The sequence below is a fragment of the Pinus tabuliformis genome, chromosome 9 (genome assembly GCF_031772625.1).
Source record: "Pinus tabuliformis cultivar Carrire ecotype Pingquan chromosome 9, CPIR1, whole genome shotgun sequence".
NCBI classification, from domain to species: domain Eukaryota; kingdom Viridiplantae; phylum Streptophyta; class Pinopsida; order Pinales; family Pinaceae; genus Pinus; species Pinus tabuliformis.
Genome location: NC_142307.1, coordinates 842,885,214 through 842,902,600, shown reverse-complemented (window position 1 = coordinate 842,902,600; position 17,387 = coordinate 842,885,214). Strand labels below are relative to the sequence as shown.

Sequence of the window (17,387 nt, the reverse complement as noted above, 5' to 3'; positions counted from 1 at the left end):
CATATTTGTCCTTGCCAAAACAACTTGTCTTTTAAGAAGTCCCTTGCAAGGTCAAAAGTATATTCATTTTTCCCATAGTCTTTCAACCCTTTAATAATTATGTTTGTTGTTCTATATTGCTTTTCCTAGTTTTCTCTATCTGGCATGTTGCCAACCCGAATGTTTGCTTCTCCTTCCCTATTAGCAGAATTGCTAATAACTTGAGCTCAAGTTTTGGGAACTTTTGTGGAACCCCTTTTCTCTCTCTTCTCTTGCTTTCTCTCCATGGTTTATTTGGGCAACCGCTTTCCCTTTATCTTGGGATGGTTTTGAATTCACCACCTATGTACTTTCCACTATAGATTTCTTCATGTTTTGCACATCTGTCTTCATGCGTTGCCATTTTGTCTTCCCTATCAAGAGAGCTTCCTGTAGCAATGCCACTTGCTCCTTCAAAACTTTATTGCTTTTTGCTAAAGCCTGATTTTCAGCTGTTATTGCATGAATTTTATGATCTCTTTCTTGCTCTTTAGCTTCTAAAACCTCCAACCTCTTCTTTGCACTTAACAATTCTTTCACATAAAGATCAGATGACCAAGTGAGAGGTGTGGATGTGGGACTATAGAAGGTAGAATCATCAATGACTTTTCCTCTAGGCCTGTTGTTGCCACATGCTTGCAAAGGGGACTTGTTTGAATATTGCTTATTGCGAAGGGCCCCACTACTTTCCCTTTGAGACTGTTTTTTCGCTGTCTACTCCCAGTTTATACGGGCTAGTCTTCGCTTTAAAATGCCCTGATATTGTTTGACATTAACCCAAACCCACTTCCCTGCTTTGGCTGATGAGGCAATTTTCACTTGTCCTAGATCATTTGTTTCCACAAGTCTTGAAATTTCTTGTCCCGTTGTCATGTTTGAATGCATTTCTGATGCACTGTCCTTTCACCAAATGTCTCCGAAAATGTTCAAATGCAATCTTGATAGCATAGTTGCATTTTTGCTCTATTTTTCATATTCGCTTATCTTCTAATTTTTCGTCAAAACCGATGAATCTTGTGACTTAGATACTCGGGATAGTAGGTTGTTGAGACAGTGCATGCCATCATGTTTTGCTGACAACAATGCCCTACTTGCCCAAAGCCTCATACACGTACTTGCTCTTGGGGTTCTCCATGCGAGCATGGATACCAAACCAGATCGAAGAGTTAGGCAACCATTACAAGGTTTTTCTCCCGTTCTTGAATTTCAGGATAGCTTCATTTGATTGCACCTGAGCTCTCCCAAAGATTATTTAGCTAGGGCTTCTTAGTCTGGAGCGTTGCCCAGAGGACATCATCAGGATTTGTATTGATACTTTCACGTTGATTGATGATGATGGAGATAGCTACTTCACCTGTATGTCTACCTCTGATGCGGAGTAGTGGCTGCTCTCTTTCATTATTTTGTAGAATGATGTACTCATGTTAGCCTCTGGTCAGTGTTTACCGTTTACCTTGTTCTATTCACTGATTTTCTCTTAATTTTTGTATATATTTCTTTGTCACTCAAGAATTGTCTGGGCACTCGCACATCACAATAGTGGCTTCTTGTACTTTTTAGTACTGTTGACTTATTTTGATCACTTGTGAACACAATAAATTATCTTAACTTTTGTGGTATTTTGATTGCTTTCTGAATCCAAAGCTCTTATTTTGTGTCAGTTGATTATATTCAATATAATTTTGGTGTTAATTCCTATTCGTTGATTGACTTATTTTTCAATGTCAGTAGAGCTGCAAATTATTCAAATTCATTGTTGTGTTTCTCAAGCAATTTATTGGGGATGCTGAACTCTGATTTGATGTGCATTTCACAGACAGATCAAGTGGTTGAGACTCTGGAATCAGTAATTAATGAAGAAAATTGTCCAACAAAGGGAAACCTTCAACTGCAAGAATTTGAAAATGAGGTGATTTGCAAAATCAGAGGAATAGACAGGCTTAGTTAATACTTTTCTGCATTCTCCTTGTGTCTTAATTTCAAAGCTTAGTTAATACTTTTCTGCATTCTCTTTGTGTCTTAAATTTAAGGCTTAGTTAATACTTTTACACGTTTTCCTTTTGTCTTAAATTTAAAAATTCCATGTTTGCGTCTAGTTGGCAGTAATAAAGATAGGCAGCACAAATGAATCCTAGTAGAAGACAAATATTAACAAGTGCCTATGATGTGGACTATACCTAAGTGTGTTCCTCATTTTAGTTTGCAGTTCAACCTCACATAATCAGTAAGCCTTCCTTGTGGAAGTCTAGCACTTTTTTTTTTTTCCTCCCATCAGACTATGGGAACATGCAAAGGTCAAAGAGGAATGCATTTAATGATTTCTTTAGTCACTTCTGAAATTAGGATAGACTTTCCCTTTAACAGTTCTCATTGCATTTTAAACTACCTGGCTATCATTCATACGATGCTTCCTTTCATGGCTTGCCTTTGGATTCACACTTATATCACCTCCTTTCGTTTTCCCCTTCCTCCCTTTTTCAATCACAAGTTTGGTACTAGTACTATGTGTGTTTGGTAATTTAGACTTTACATGCTGCTTCTGCTAGGGCTGATTTTACGTTGAAGTTTTTGAAGTACAGTTGTTTGATTTATATGGAGGTGATAAATATTTAAATTTCATGGTTTGATCTCTATGGTCTGTAGAACTTCCAGAACTTCAGTTCTGGATTTTAAGTTCCAGCGTCAGATATAATTGGTTAAATATCATACCAGTTTTCAGGAAAATTAATCCTGAATTGCTTTAAATAAGGATGCAATATTTTGTAAATTATTGATAACATTTTCCTAAAATTTTTAAATGGTAAGCTTCAGAAGTAATTTTATTATGGATTTGATTTCTTTGAACTAGACTTTCAGCTGGTTTCTCTTTGAAGTTATTATGATATGTTTCTATTTTATAGTGCCTTTTTCAGGATTTCATCTCACAGGGAAAGGAAATCATCAGTGTCTATTGTATACAAAATCCTGGAAGAATCTCCTAATCTAAGCTTGTAGTGTTATGGTCGTGCAGTGGCCTGAGGTTGAATCTCTTATAAGAGAATTGGAGCTGGTGGGTAGCATCCATAGTGTTTCAAAAGGTCAGCTCTTACTCTGTCCTAGGTGGGCTCCTAAGTTCCAGGTACAATTTTCTCCTTGAATCTTTCTCTTTTTAACAGAAACAAGGATTTAAATTAACTGAGTGAAATAGCAGTCCAGCTATACCCATAAGTTGTTTACATTTTGGTGGAACTAGAGTTTCACTGACTTCCAAAAAGCATTTAAAAAACTGTTCTACATATGGCATATCCCAGATCAGCTTTATGAACATAAAAATAAAATTTATCTCAAATTAATGATTGTCATTTACACATTATTTCTGTTTCCATATTCACCAGACCGGTAACTTCATCAGAATTTGACACTTCTTGTTCAGGGTCAACTGGTTTGGAGTTATCATCAGAGGGAGAGAAGCTGCCAGTTACCCGTCATTTTGGCAGGGGGTAGCCCTAGTGAACTGCTTCACTGACCCTTGTATTTTTGAGCTGTGATAACTGGGGTGCTTGTTTTCATGGACATTGATGGAGGATTTGATGGCAGATTTTCTTATCATGCATAGTCCTTGTTACCGCTCAAACTAGTAGGGTTCCTAAAAGGGGATCCTTGAAGGATTACTACTAGGCTAAGGGCAACAATGGAATGATAGCCCACTGTCACCTCAGCTAAGGCTCCCTACCCTTCAGGGATTTTCACTGCTGGGAGGAGACTTGTTATTATAAGGATCATGAAATGGGTGGAGTCGATGGACCAATGATAGGGCGAGGGGTGATCCTAGAAGCCTATTCACAAGAGAGGCTCAAGTCTGTGGCTTGCTTGTCTTGGAAGACAAGATGGAAGGCTCACTAGGAAGGGCTCAGGGAAATTTCTAGGGTTAGTTTTTGAGTATGTGTCTTATAAAGGAGATCCCTAAGTCCTAGAATTCTTGTGAAAACTTGGGTTCCAAGTGATCTCTGAAGAATTAACCTTGATAGTGCATGGGACCACAGAGGACCAAGTAAACCTGAGGTTCGGTCAAGGGAATAAGATTTAGCAACCAATGATAGGCTTGATCTACTTAGAGAGGGGAAGGGATCAAGGAACAAATTTTCAATGAAAGACAATGCAAGGATCTTAGTGAGGTTTCTAGCTTAAGGGAAACCAAGGGAAAGAATTGGCCTTCGAGCTAGGGCTTGCGATATCTCAAGATCCCACTGTCAGAATCTCATGAAATTTGGAGGCTTCTTGAGGACACACAAACACAGTTGTGGACCAAAAATCAAAGTATTTGGATGGCTAGATTGTGAGGTAATTGATGCCCTAGGTGACCTAGAGGACTAGACCTATAGAAGAGGAAAAGGGAGAAGGAAAATAGATTTAAGGTGATTACCTTTGGGTGAACCAATGCCTAGTCCTTTGGGGAGATTGGAGTCAGGTAGAATTATCACTATGCACCTTTGAATTTTCTAGGTCAAGGAGGCCTCAAAGACAAATTCGCTTGGCACTAGGGCAACAACAAAAGCAACTTCAAAAACTTTATACTTCATTTTGCAAGGTAAATGGCTTGTCAAGATGAATTTCAATAATGAAACATCCCTAGGAAGATTCATTCATTATACATGGTCCATACTGTTGATTTGGGGTAGCATCGAATGTGCTCTAGCCATGAAAATTGGTGGAGAGGCTAAAGCACATGAGATCTCCAAGACCCAGAAATGGTTTGGGCAGATTCTAACTGGTTTGGAAGATATTAAAATAATTAATATTTTTAATGGAGTTGCTAAGTCTAAACTTAGGAAAAATAAAATATTAATGGGTATTAATATAAAATTGGGTTAGAAGGTTCCAAAAGTCATGGATCAAGCCAAATTTAATCTTAGCCATTGATTAGAGATGTAATCTCTACTGTTGAAGGACCAACAGGAAAAGTATAAGAGGAGGCTTGAGGGTCAGTTGGAAGATACACTAGAGTGATCAGTCATTCGATTTACTCGAGCGGGATTTTCTAAGTAAAGTCTAATCAGTGATTAGCAACGATGGGCAATGAGTACTGGACAGAGAGGTAGAGATAGTGCTGAGAGACCAACGCAGTGGTAGAGAGGCAGATGCAGAAGCCAGAGCAGGCCATGCAGAGCCCAACAAAGAGCGCAAAGGCCAGAGGGCCTGCGTCGTCCACGTAGAGGGCAACAAGAGTGACGCAAAGGTTCCCAGAGGCTGCGCAGTGCCTTAGAGGGTTGACGCAGAGGCCAGGAGGGCTGACGCAGTGCTTCAATGTTGCTGGAGAGGGTTTTGTGGGTCAGGTTTTCTGAATACCTACTTCCGTATAGAGAGGTACTACTGCCGGTTGTTTTTCTCTGTCGGGTGAGCTAGTTTGGCACCTAGTTGTACTCAAGGATATACTGCATAATAATAAACCCTTAGACTTGTTGCACCGGTTTTCCTGCATTGGGTTTTTTCAGGCACGAATTGTCCAAAATAACAGTGTCACTTGTGTGTTTGTTTTCTTTCAACTGTTGATTTGTAGATGGTTCAGACTGTATTGTGTTTATTTTGTTATTTATATGTTTTAAATAACTTGTTCGTAATTAACAAGTAGAAGAAATAAACCAGAAGAATACAGATTAAATTTCTAACGGATAGACTTAGAAATTTCAACATGGTATTAGAGGGTGGTTGCAGATCATAGGAGAGTTGAAGGCACCAACTGAAGCAGAGCATTTGCAGTAGAAACAATTGTCCCGAGTGACAAAAGTTGTTCCTAGCAGAAAGCAGCCGAGAAGGGTTGATGCAGAGGGACTGCGTCATCAGTTCAAGCCAAGAGGGTTAGCGCAGAGGCAAAGAGAGGAAAATCTGACCTACGTAGTGCCCGGTTATCTTTCTTAGCCAGGAAGGATCGACGTTATGGCCAAGAGGTGCAGATTCAGTCAGTGCCGAGATTGCACAGAGCCTAGAGGCTAAGTCCTTCAGTTGCTGGGGTTTAGGAAGCTGTGGGCAGTTTGTGAGGAGTGAAGTTGGTGGGGTACTGTGGGAAGAACAGTACCTAACAGGGCAAAACCAAGGTAGAAGGAGTTGCTACCAAGGTGGATTTCTAGCCAAGGAATTCGGATCATAGTTGCAAGTGCATAGAAGATCAGAGAGGTATGACTTGACGGTTGGCAGGTAGATTTCCATGAGGGAAATCGAGACTCAGAGGGAGTCGAAGAGAGAACTTCCAGAGGGAAGTAGAGAGACTCGGAGGAGTCTACGAGAAGAGCAGAGAAATGGCCATGAATGGGTTGAGGGATTAGGACATGCTGGACGGGGCGTCCAACTTTGTGGTTTGGAAGGCTAGGATCTTGTCCATTCTAGATAAACATCGCATCAAGGCCTTCACCTTGAGAACATTGGCGATCCCAGTTGACCCGACTAAGAATGAAAAGTACGAGAAGGCAATGGCCAAGGCGAAATGCTTCATCCTTGATGGGGTCAAGGATCATGTGGTCCAACATATTGTCGAGAAGGAGACGACACAGGAAATGTGGGACGCCTTGAAGAAATTGTACTAGCATACTTCCATGCAGAGGAGGATGTTACTAGAGAATCAACTGTGGTCATACCAGATGCAGAAGGGGGAGCAGATAGATCACTTCCTTGGTAGATTGAAGGAGATCTGGGACCAACTGACTTCCATAGGGGCAACGCCAGATCGGGAGTTGATGGTGAGGACCACCCTAAACGTAGTCTCCGAGGAGTGGGAGACATTTGTCCAGAGTATTTTGGGCAGGGCGACTCTTCTAGATTGGGAAGAATTGTGGGCGGCTCTTCGTCAAGAAGAGATCAGACGGCTGAGCAAGATGGGAAGTAGCAACAAAGGAGTCCAGATTAAGAAGGAAGAGGAAGAGGATGCAACTTTGGTATCTACGGGAAAGCAAGAGAAGAGGAAGAAAAAGGACCTCTCCAAGGTCAAATGCTTCAACTGTGGGGAATTCGAGCGTTATGCGAACCAGTGTCCGAGGAAGAAGAATAAGGGAGAGGCATCTGACTCTAAGGCAGCGCCAGTGAAGGCAAAAAAGGAGGTAGAGGAGGATGACGATTGTGCCATGAGTGCTCATGTACCTCTAGAAAAGAGGTTGGGAGACATCGAGCTGTAGTCAGGAAGACTACATGCGATGAGGGGTAGGGTCCTTGAGGTGCCCAAACTCTTGGATCATACCTTGCTTCAGGAGTCTCGAAGAGAGAGTAGCAGGACTGGCGGATGTCAGTATAAACGGATGCAGAAGAAGCAACGAAGAGTGCTACAGTGCAGGAGTCTCAAGCAGCGCAGAGCGAGCAGGCTGCAGCAGTGCGAGAGGCACGGAGGATGTTGCAACAGTGCAGGATGGCACAGAGAGGTTTGTAGTGGTGTGAGATGGAGGGAATTGTTGCAGCAGCGCAGAGGTAGTAGAGGGAGCACTTGTTAGTGGCAGAGAGCTCTTCAGCATCGGGAGTGTCTCTAGCCTGACAGGGATGTCAGTAGTTGGGTGGATCAGTTACTTACTTCTCAGTAATTGAGTTGCAGTGCAGTAGTAGTTAGCAATAGCACGATGCAGCATGATGAGAGGGGGAAGCAATGCAGATGTAGTGTTGGGAGAAAGGACTAGTAGCAACACGGATGCAGAGGGAGTTGCCGTACCGATGCAGCAGTGGCAGGGCCATGGGCAACAGTATAGGATGCAGTAGTGCAGAGGATGTTGGGCAGGGAGGCCTAACATCAGCACAAGTATCGGTGTTGGATAATCAGTGTGATGCTCAATGAGGAGTATTACTAGAGCACAGTTCTCGCTAAGAGGGAGTGTTGATTTGGGGTAGCATAGGATGTGCTCTAGCCATGAAAATTGGTGGAGAGGCTAAAGTACATGAGGTCTCCAAGACTCAGAAATGGTTTGGGCAGATTCTAATTGGTTTGGAAGATATTAAAATAATTAATATTTTTAATGGAGTTCCTAAGTCTAAACTTAGGTAAAATAAAATATTAATGGGTATTAATATAAAATTGGGTTAGAAGGTTCCAAAAGTCATGGATCAAGCCAAATCTAATCTTAGCCTTTGATTAGAGATATAATCTCGGTTGTTGAAGGACCAACAGGAAAAGTATAAGAGGAGGCTTGAGGGTCAATTTGAAGATACACCAGAGTGATCAATCATTCGATTTACTAGAGCGGGGTTTGCTAAGTAAAGTCGAATCAGTGATCAACAGCAAGGGGCAATGAGTGCTGGACAGAGAGGCAGAGATAGTGCTGAGAGACCAGCGCAGAGGCAGAGAGGCTGTAATATCCCGTTTCAGAGATTTTCCCCAAAACCCCAGTAAACTTCAACCAAATATGCACAAATAATATAATAATCGGGAAACTCAAAATGATAAAAATAACAGTGGTGTAACATATAATAATATAAGCAGATACTCGAGAAATGCAGAGAGAAATGCTAAGCCATTTTATTATACTGAGTAATGGAATGAGTACAGGAGGTGATCAGAAGGATGGCACCTCGACTTGCACCAGGCAAGTGAAGAAATACACTCAGAATAACAAAGGAATGGCCTCTGCATGGATGCTGCTGGAAAACTGCCATGCTGCTGCTACTGCTGGAAATCAAATGTGGATTTGGGGCTGTTCCCCTCCTCAGAAAATGCTGAAACTCTGGAATCCGCCCCTACTCAGAAAACCCAGAAAAACCCAGAAAGCTTTTCTGAAATGGCCGACCCCCGAAAATCGCCCCCTTGGGGAATCATGCAATCCCTCAAGGCCCTGCGCTGCCACTGAGTAGAATCCTCCAAAATACTGCCTGAAACTCTGCCAAACCACTCCAATATTCAAAAAACTGATCCCCTGCTCAATATCCCAGCTCAACTCCTCCACAAATCCTCAATCTAGAACTGCTCCCAGAAGAACTGTGTCCCTCTCTCTCAAGACTGCGCAGTCTTCCAATGCTCAGCTCCACCTCAATGCCAAAGATCAAAACTACTGCAAAAAGACTGCTGAAAATACCTTGCCCGAGTAGGCACTCGAAGTCCCCCGGGGCTAAGGGTGAGATCTCCGAACGGAGACACTTAGTGCACTAAACAATGCTGCAGACAGGCTAAACAACCAGCGTGCTCCAAGTCGAAGTGACTAGCTCAAATGCTCATAATCGAATGACAAAATGAGTGGGCTCCTCTATCCTTTATAGCATTGGCCTCTCTCAATCCCAAGGCTCACTTCCTCCAGCGTAATCCCTTCTTGCCATGTGTTCCCTTTCCATCTGTGCAGTCCCTCCAAGTGTCTGCGTGGGCCCCATCTCTGCGTGGTCCTTTGGCCCCCTTGGCTTTCCTTAAGTCACAACATTGTGCTACTAGGAAGTGACTTTTATTCTAAAAGTGAGTTATGTCCCCTTTTCCTCACCTTTTTATTTACAAATAACTATAGAAGGCAAAATTGAGCAAAATCAAATATTCTAATTATCCATGGCTAATTAGGAATATTATAGTCTCCCCCGGCAAAATGTTGCTTGTCCTCAAGCAACTGAAATGATGGATGCTGCAAGATTTTCTCACTCTCCCAAGTGGCATCCTCATCCGGTAAATTCTTCCACCTCACCAAGAATTCCCGGACTGTCCTGCTTCGTAGCTGCCTCTCCCTGGTATCAATAATAGCCTCTGGCTGCAGCACCAAATGCCCCTCATCATTCATGGGTGGCAGCTCATTTGTCACTGTCACATGCTGTCCCAACGCCTTCTTTAAGCATGATATGTGAAAAACGTTATGAATCTTGCTGCCTTGGGGTAGCTCCAACTCGTATGCTACCTGTCCAATCCTGCGTATCACCCTGTATGGCCCATAAAAGCGGGGCTTGAGATTTTCAACCCCTTTCTGCTTCAGTGACGACCGTCGGTATGGCTGTAATCGTAGGTAGACCAAGTCTCCTACCTCAAACTGTCTCTCCACTCGACCCCTGTCAGCATACAACTTCTGCTGGTTCTGCACTGTAGCCATGTTATCCTTGAGAGCTTGGAGAATATCCTGACTCTCTTGGATCCAAATCTTGGCTCTTGGAGCCTTGCTAGCACCAAACATCACGTCAGCAAAAGACAAAGGATGATATCCATACAAAGCATAGAATGGTGACATACCGATGGACATGTGATGTGTAGTGTTGTAGCAGTACTCCCCCAGATGCAGCCACTTTAGCCATGCTCGTTGTTGTCCACTGACATAGTTATGCAAGTAGCCCTCCAGCCACTTGTTAACTATCTATTTCTGCCCGTTCGTCTGTGGGTGATATTTGGTACTCGGTGTCAACTCCGTCCCCACCAACCGAAAAAGCTCCTGCCAAAATCCGCCTATGAAACAACTGCCCCTGTCACTGGTGATGGTCTTGGGAAGACCATGTAACTTGAAAATCTCTCTGAAGAACAGCTCGGCCACCTGCGCTGCTGTGTAGTGTGCGGATATGGCGAAAAAGTGTGAGTACTTTGTCAGCCGATCAACGACGACAAAGATGCAATCTTTGCCCTGTACCATGGGCAACCCTGTGATGAAGTCCATCGAAATACACTCCCATTTCCCCTGTTGTAGTAGATCTTATTATTTGTGTTCTTCCCATGTTTCGGGGACGAAACATGCTTAGGGGGGGTGGAATGTTATATACCTAGGGGGGATAATATGGGGTACCAAGGGAGGTACCCAAGGTAATAATATAATAATGGGATGGGCCATAGTAATAAATAAGGTGGTTAACCCATGTCATGTAAGGGACCACAAGTAGTTAATAATAATGTAATGGGCCCATGGTATTAGTTTGATGGTATGAGGGAACCATGGTAATGATCCATGGTATTGTATGTATGAGGCCTATATAGAGGCTAGAGACTCCACATGGAAGAAAGTCAAGGATTATTGTATGAACAGGCATATGGCTTGTGGAGTGTTCTCCTTCCTTAACGAGTGAATGTATGGTGTTGCCCTACCTTAAGGGTTTGATCTATAAAGAATCATTTCATATTAATTCTGGGTTTATTTGCATTATCTTATATTTTCGTATTTGATCTATATTATTCTTGGGTTAGATCTATAACAAGTGGTATCAGAGCTACAACATCCCCTCCGGAATGGGAAGAGGTTGCAATAGTCCTGTTGGATGGTTCATCTCTCCCTTGTTCCTCTAGCAAACATTGCACTCCCGGACATGCTGGAGTACATCCTCCTTGAGGCCCTTCCATGAGAACCTCTCTCTAATGGCCCTGTAGGTTTTGGTAAACCCCTGATGACCTGCCAATGGTGAATCATGTGACGCTTGAAGTATCTTTTTCTTGAGTTGAGACCCCTCAGTCAAGAAGATCCGGTCCCTGTAGTAGATGATCTCGTTGACCACCCTGTACTTGTCATCCGCCACCTACCCATCCAGAACCTCACATGCAAATCTGTCCTTGGAGTACTCTACTAAGAGTCGAGCCCTCCAGTCTGCGTCCAAGCTCATAAGAGACAATGTGGCTGGCCTATGTGAAAGGGCATCTGCTACCACGCTGTTCTTACCCTTGACATACTCAATGTCAAAGTCATATGCTTGGATCTTGCTGATCCACTTTTGCTGCCTCTCCTGTCGCTGCTTCTGCTCCAAAAAGAACTTGAGGCTGTTGTGATCAGTCCTCACCCTGAACCTGTTACCCACCAAATATTGCCGGTACTTAGCCAATGCATGCATGATGGCCAGCATCTCCTTGTCGTATATAGAATACAACCTCTTGTGCGGAAGGAGCTTCCGGCTCTCAAAGGCTATAGGGTGACCTCCCTGCATCAACATTGCGCCGATCCCCTCTCCCGACGCATCACACTCCAAAACAAATGGCTGCGTAAAATCTGGCAATGCAAGCACTGGGCAGCTGCTCATAACATCCTTGAGCCCGTCAAAGGCTCGCTGCACTATATCCGACCAACTGAATGCCGCCTTCCTCTTCAAACCTATCAGGGGTGCAGCAAGCTGTGAGAAACCCTTGACGAACTTCCGGTAGTAAGTACAAACGCCAATGAATCCTCGAAGTTCCGTCACGTTTCTCGGCTCCGGCCAATCTCTGATGGCCCTGATCTTCTCCTCGTGGACCCTCACTCTGTCCACTCCTATGATGTGTCCCAAGTATAACATCTCCGTCAACTCGAACTCACATTTGGAGAGCTTGGCATAGAACCGCTACTCCTCCAAGATGTGCAATACTGTCTCAATGTGCTGGAGATGCTCCTCCCAAGTCCTGCTGTAAATGAGGATATCATCAAAGAACACCAACACAAACTTCCTTAAGTGACTGCGGAAGATGTGATTCATGCAAGACTGAAATGTAGTTGGGGCGTTGGTTAGCCTGAAGGGCATCACCAAAAACTCAAAGTGCCCATAGTGACACCTGAAGTCGGTCTTGGGGATGTCTTGCTCCCTCATGCGAATCTAATGGTACCCAGATCTCAAATCAATCTTTGAGGAGAACCGTGCTCCTCTCAACTCATCCATCAACTCATCGATCCTGGGTATGGGGTATCTGTTCTTTAGGGTCTTCTTGTTCAGGGCCCTGTAGTCAATGCACATCCTCAATGTGCCGTCCTTCTTCTTCACCAACACCACGGAAGAAGCAAAAGGACTCGTGCTTAGCCGAATGTGCCCAAGAGCCAGCAACTCTTGAATGGCCTGCTCAATCTCATCTCGATAGGCCTTCGGATGCCTATAGGGGGTAGTAATCACTGCCTGTATGCCCTGCTCAAGCACAATGGTGTGCTCAAACCCCTGGTCCGGTGGTTGTCCCGGTGGAATCTCCCCAAACACTGTGGCATACTGGTCAAGGATGGCCTGTATCTCTGGGTGCACCGTTTGCCCTGTAGTCCCTGCCTCTGATGCACGCAGCTCCACTGCCCACTCTATGTCTCCCTTCCAGAAGACTGCCTCCATCCAATGAGTTGAAACAGTCTGAGGTGGGTATGTGTGCTGTCCCCATATCTTCTCATGCCTCCCTGTCTTCTCATCATCCCACTCCATCTCTAGGGCCTTCCAATTTGTAGTGACCTTCCCCAGAGTGATGAGCCACTAAACACCCAGTACTATGTTGGTGTCCGGAATATTGACCATGAAGAAGTGGTCAGTCAGTGTGTAGGTGCCCATCGTCACTGATAACTCTGGAACATAACGAGCACACACCATGGTCTGATCTCCTAGGACCAAAACTGAAAATCCATCGAAGCTCTCTGTCGGTATACCTCTCCGTTCAACCATCTGTGCATCGATGAAGTTGTGGGTGGCCCCACTGTCAACCAAAACTGATACTCGCTAGCCACGTACTGTCCCCCGTACGTGCAGCGTCAAATACTTGGGAACTCCTCGCAATGCTGCAAGGGCTCCTCCAGTAGGTGCAAAAGATGCACCACCTGCTGGTGGTGGTGGAGGCGGCAAGGGACCTTGCATGGCATGACTATCTCCTACCTCCACATCATCCTCCTCATCCTCTTCCCCGCTGCTCTCGGAGAAGACCTCAATAAAATGTGCTTTGCCAGCAGCACATCTATGTCCTGGTGCCCACGTCTCCTGACAGGTGAAGCACAACTGCTTCTTCTTCAACTCCCTCTTGGCATCATCATCAAGCTATACTCGTCCTGGATTTCCCTTCAGAGGCAGAATCCTCACATCCTTCCCCTTAGGCTGAAAAGCCTGTCGCTGGGGGTAAGGTGTCCGGGTCCTGGGTAAGACATCCTGTAAGTCCCGGGTCCTGCTAATAGCATCCTGAAGGGTGGTTGGTCTAGCAGATCTGACTAGACTCCGAAGTGGCTCTGCTAACCCCTCAACATACATGTAGATCCTTTGTGCCGCGGACAGATCTGGCACCATCACTAAAACCCTCAAAAAGTCTGCAATGTAGGTCTCTGGGCTCCCTGTTTGTTTGAGCCTCATTAGCTCAACAAAGTGCTGTTCCAGATCCCTCTGGTCAAACCTCTCCATCAATCTCCTGGTGAACTCGGCATACGTTGTCACTGTGGAATGCCTGAGTGTAGCCATCCCATGGAACCACCAATCCTGGGCCTCACCATCCAAATGTAATGTCGCCACCTTGATGGCCTCTGTCTCCGACATCTAGTTAAGCTGGAAATAGATGTCCAGCTTCTCCACCCAAGACCTTGCCGAACTGTTTGATGAGCCATCAAACGTAGGCAAGTGAAATCTACTAGCAGTGCAGTGGGTGTCTCCATCATGATAATGCCTGTATCCTCTGTGATGGTCGCGGGGTCTACTATCCCTCTGGAGCTGAAAAAAGTCTCTGAATGAGAGAGCATCCCTGAACTCCTGCCCATAGGCCTAGTACTCTGCAAAATAATCGCCCATATGACCGGGCTTTGTCTCCTGCTGTGCTCCGGCCCCCGTATCTGCTCCTAGGAAAGTGGGCATGGTAGAGCGTATAGGGGCATGTGAGGCCACTTGCCTAGTAGTATCACGCTGAGTGGAACCCTGCTCTCGCAAATGGTGAGATGCACCCGATCCCTCTCCACCCTGGAAAACTCGTGGGCTCTCACGCTGTCTAGCCTCCATTGTCGTGAATCTCTGCCCCATCACCTCGATCTGACTCGACAGATCCTGCACTGTTTTGAGGAGAATGTCCGCAAATTTCTTCCCGTCATCATCTGCCATCGGATTCTCCTGTTCTGCATCCACCACCGGAACATAGTCTCCCTCTCCATAGGTGTTCTCCAACCTACGCCCAGCGTCTCTGTATCTCCTACCTCTGTAACAGATGTAGGGATTTTCCCCTGGTGTCATAGATTGCTAGCTCCATAGGCTGAGCCAGATCTATGCTCTGATACCACTGTAATATCTCGTTTCAGAGATTTTCCCCAAAACCCCAGTAAACTCCAACCAAATACGCACAAATAATATAATAACCAGGAAACTCAAAATGATAAAAATAACAGTGGTGTAACATATAATAATATAAGCATGAGATATAAGCAGATACTCGAGAAATGCAGAGAGAAATGCTAAGCAATTTTATTATACTGAGTAATGGAAAGAGTACAGGAGGTGATAAAAAAATAGCACCTCGACTTGCACCAGGCAAGTGAAGAAGTACACTTAGAATAACAAAGGAATGGCCTCTGCGTGGATGCTGCTGGAAAACTGTTGTGCTGCTGCTACTGCTGGAAATCAAATGTGGATTTGGGGCTGTTCCCCTCCTTAGAAAATGCTGAAACTCTGGAATCCGCCCCTACTCAGAAAACCCAGAAAAACCCAGAAAGCTTTTCTGAAATGGCCGACCCCCAAAAATCGCCCCCTTGGGGAATCACGCAATCCCTCAAGGCCTTGCGCTGCCACTGAGTAGAATCCTCCAAAATACTGCCTGAAACTTTGCCAAACCACTCCAATATGCAAGAGCTGATCCCTTGCTCAATATCCCAGCTCAACTCCTCCACAAATCCTCAATCCAGAACTGCTCCCAGAAGAACTGCGTCCCTCTCTCTCAAGACTGCGCAGTCTTCCAATGCTCAGCTCCACCTCAATGCCAAAGATCAAAACTACTGCAAAAAGACTGCTGAAAATACCTTGCCTGAGTAGGCATTCGAAGTCCCCGGGGCTAAGGGTGAGATCTCGGAACGGAGACATTTAGTGCACTAAACAGTGCTGCAGACAGGCTAAACAGCCAGCGTGCTCCAAGTCGAAGTGACTAGCTCAAATGCTCATAATCGAATGACAAAATGAGGGAGCTCCTCTCTCCTTTATAGCATTGGCCTCTCCTAATCCCAAAGCTCACCTCCTCCAGCGTAATCCCCTCTTGTCACGTGTTCCCTTTCCATCTGCGCAGTCCTTCCAAGTGTCTGCGTGGGCCCCATCTCTGCATGGTCCTTTGGCCCCCTTGGCTCCCCTTTAAGTCACAACGTTGTGCTACTAGGAAGTGACTTTTATTCTAAAAGTGAGTTATGTCCCCTTTTCCTCACCTTTTAATTTACAAATAACTATAGAAGGCAAAATTGAGCAAAATCGAATATTCTAATTAGCCATGGCTAATTAGGAATATTATAGAGGCAGACGCAGAAGCCAGAGCAGGCCACGCAGAGCCCAATAGAGACAACGTAGAGGCAAGAGGGCCTGTATCATCCACGTAGAGGGCAGCAGGAGTGACGCAGAGGGTCCCAGAGGCTGTGTAGTGCCTCAAAGAGCTAACACAGAGGGTTCTGAGGCTGACGCAGAGGCCAGGAGGGTTGACACAGTGCTTCAATGTAGCTGGAGAGGGTTTTGTGGGGCAGGTTTTCTGAATACTTGCTTCTAAATAGAGAGGTATTATTGCCGGTTGTTTTTCTCTGTCGGGTGAGCCAGTTTGGCACCTAGTTGTACTCAAGGATACACTGCATAATAATAAACCCTCGGAATTGCTGCACTGGTTTTCCAACATTGGGTTTTTCCGAGGACGAGTTGTCCAAAATAACGGTGTCACTTGTGTGTTTGTTTTCTTTCATTTGTTGGTCTGTAGATGGTTGAGACTGTATTGTGTTTATTTCGTTATTTATATGTTTTAAATAACTTGTTCGTAATTAACAAGTAGAAGAAATAAATCAGAAGAATACAAATTTATTTCTAATGGATAGACTTAGAAATTTCAACACATACATGAAGCATTCAGTATCCAAAAACAAATTTTCCACAACTTCGCATAAGAGATGCAACAAATAAGCCCTAGTATAGCACAATCCCATCAACAATATATGTGACAAAATTATAAAGAAAGAATAGCATTAAAATGTACTTACATGTATAAGGATATATCCAACCATCAAAAAACTTGCCATCAAGAAGCTCCAAGACGCGAAAATTATCCAAACATCAAAATTCATTCCACGCTCCAAAAATTTGTCCTCGAAGAAGGATAGCAAAAATCTCTAAAGAGATACTAGTTCCATATCGAAGTGATGATGCTAAAATGAATTCACATCACTTGTATTTATACACTTCTAATGAGTTTGATTGTAATGTCCCCATTTTTATTCTTCTTCATAGTACAACTAGGGTGGATTTCCAAGGCAGGGGATGGCCAGGTCAGTGGAGCAAGTTTATGTCATCAATGGTTCCGATGGAGTTTTGAGGAGTTTTTTTGGGGTCTAATGGCATTCGCTTGGCATATTCATCATCATCAACAGTTCCACACATCTTGCTTTTGGTTCCGTGACTTTCGGATAATTCCCATAAAACGGGGTTATTATTGGCATAACTTAATTAATTATGCTCAAGGTGGCATTCCGGGGAGCTTAATTGATGGAACACCTCAGTGTAATAGCTTGTTGGAGCCAGAATGAGAAGATCTACAGGATGGGATGTTGAGAAGTGACTTTCATTGGCCAAAAAGAGTA

The 17,387-nt window shown here is 44.3% G+C and overlaps 1 protein-coding gene across 6 annotated transcripts in view; it reads left to right on the top strand.

Annotated features, from left to right (window-relative positions):
• Nucleotides 1–17,387, top strand: part of LOC149151416 (uncharacterized) — a 241,471-nt gene that overhangs the window by 126,192 nt on the left and 97,892 nt on the right. For 5 of the 6 annotated variants that reach the window (XM_089439864.1, XM_089439862.1, XM_089439866.1 and 2 more), the window contains 2 exons: nt 1,835–1,927; nt 3,029–3,136. In XM_089439864.1, coding sequence (XP_089295990.1) covers nt 1,835–1,927; nt 3,029–3,136 — 201 coding nt within the window. The remainder of the gene's footprint in view (nt 1–1,834; nt 1,928–3,028; nt 3,137–17,387) is intronic. The other variant, XM_089439863.1, reaches the window with a different exon arrangement.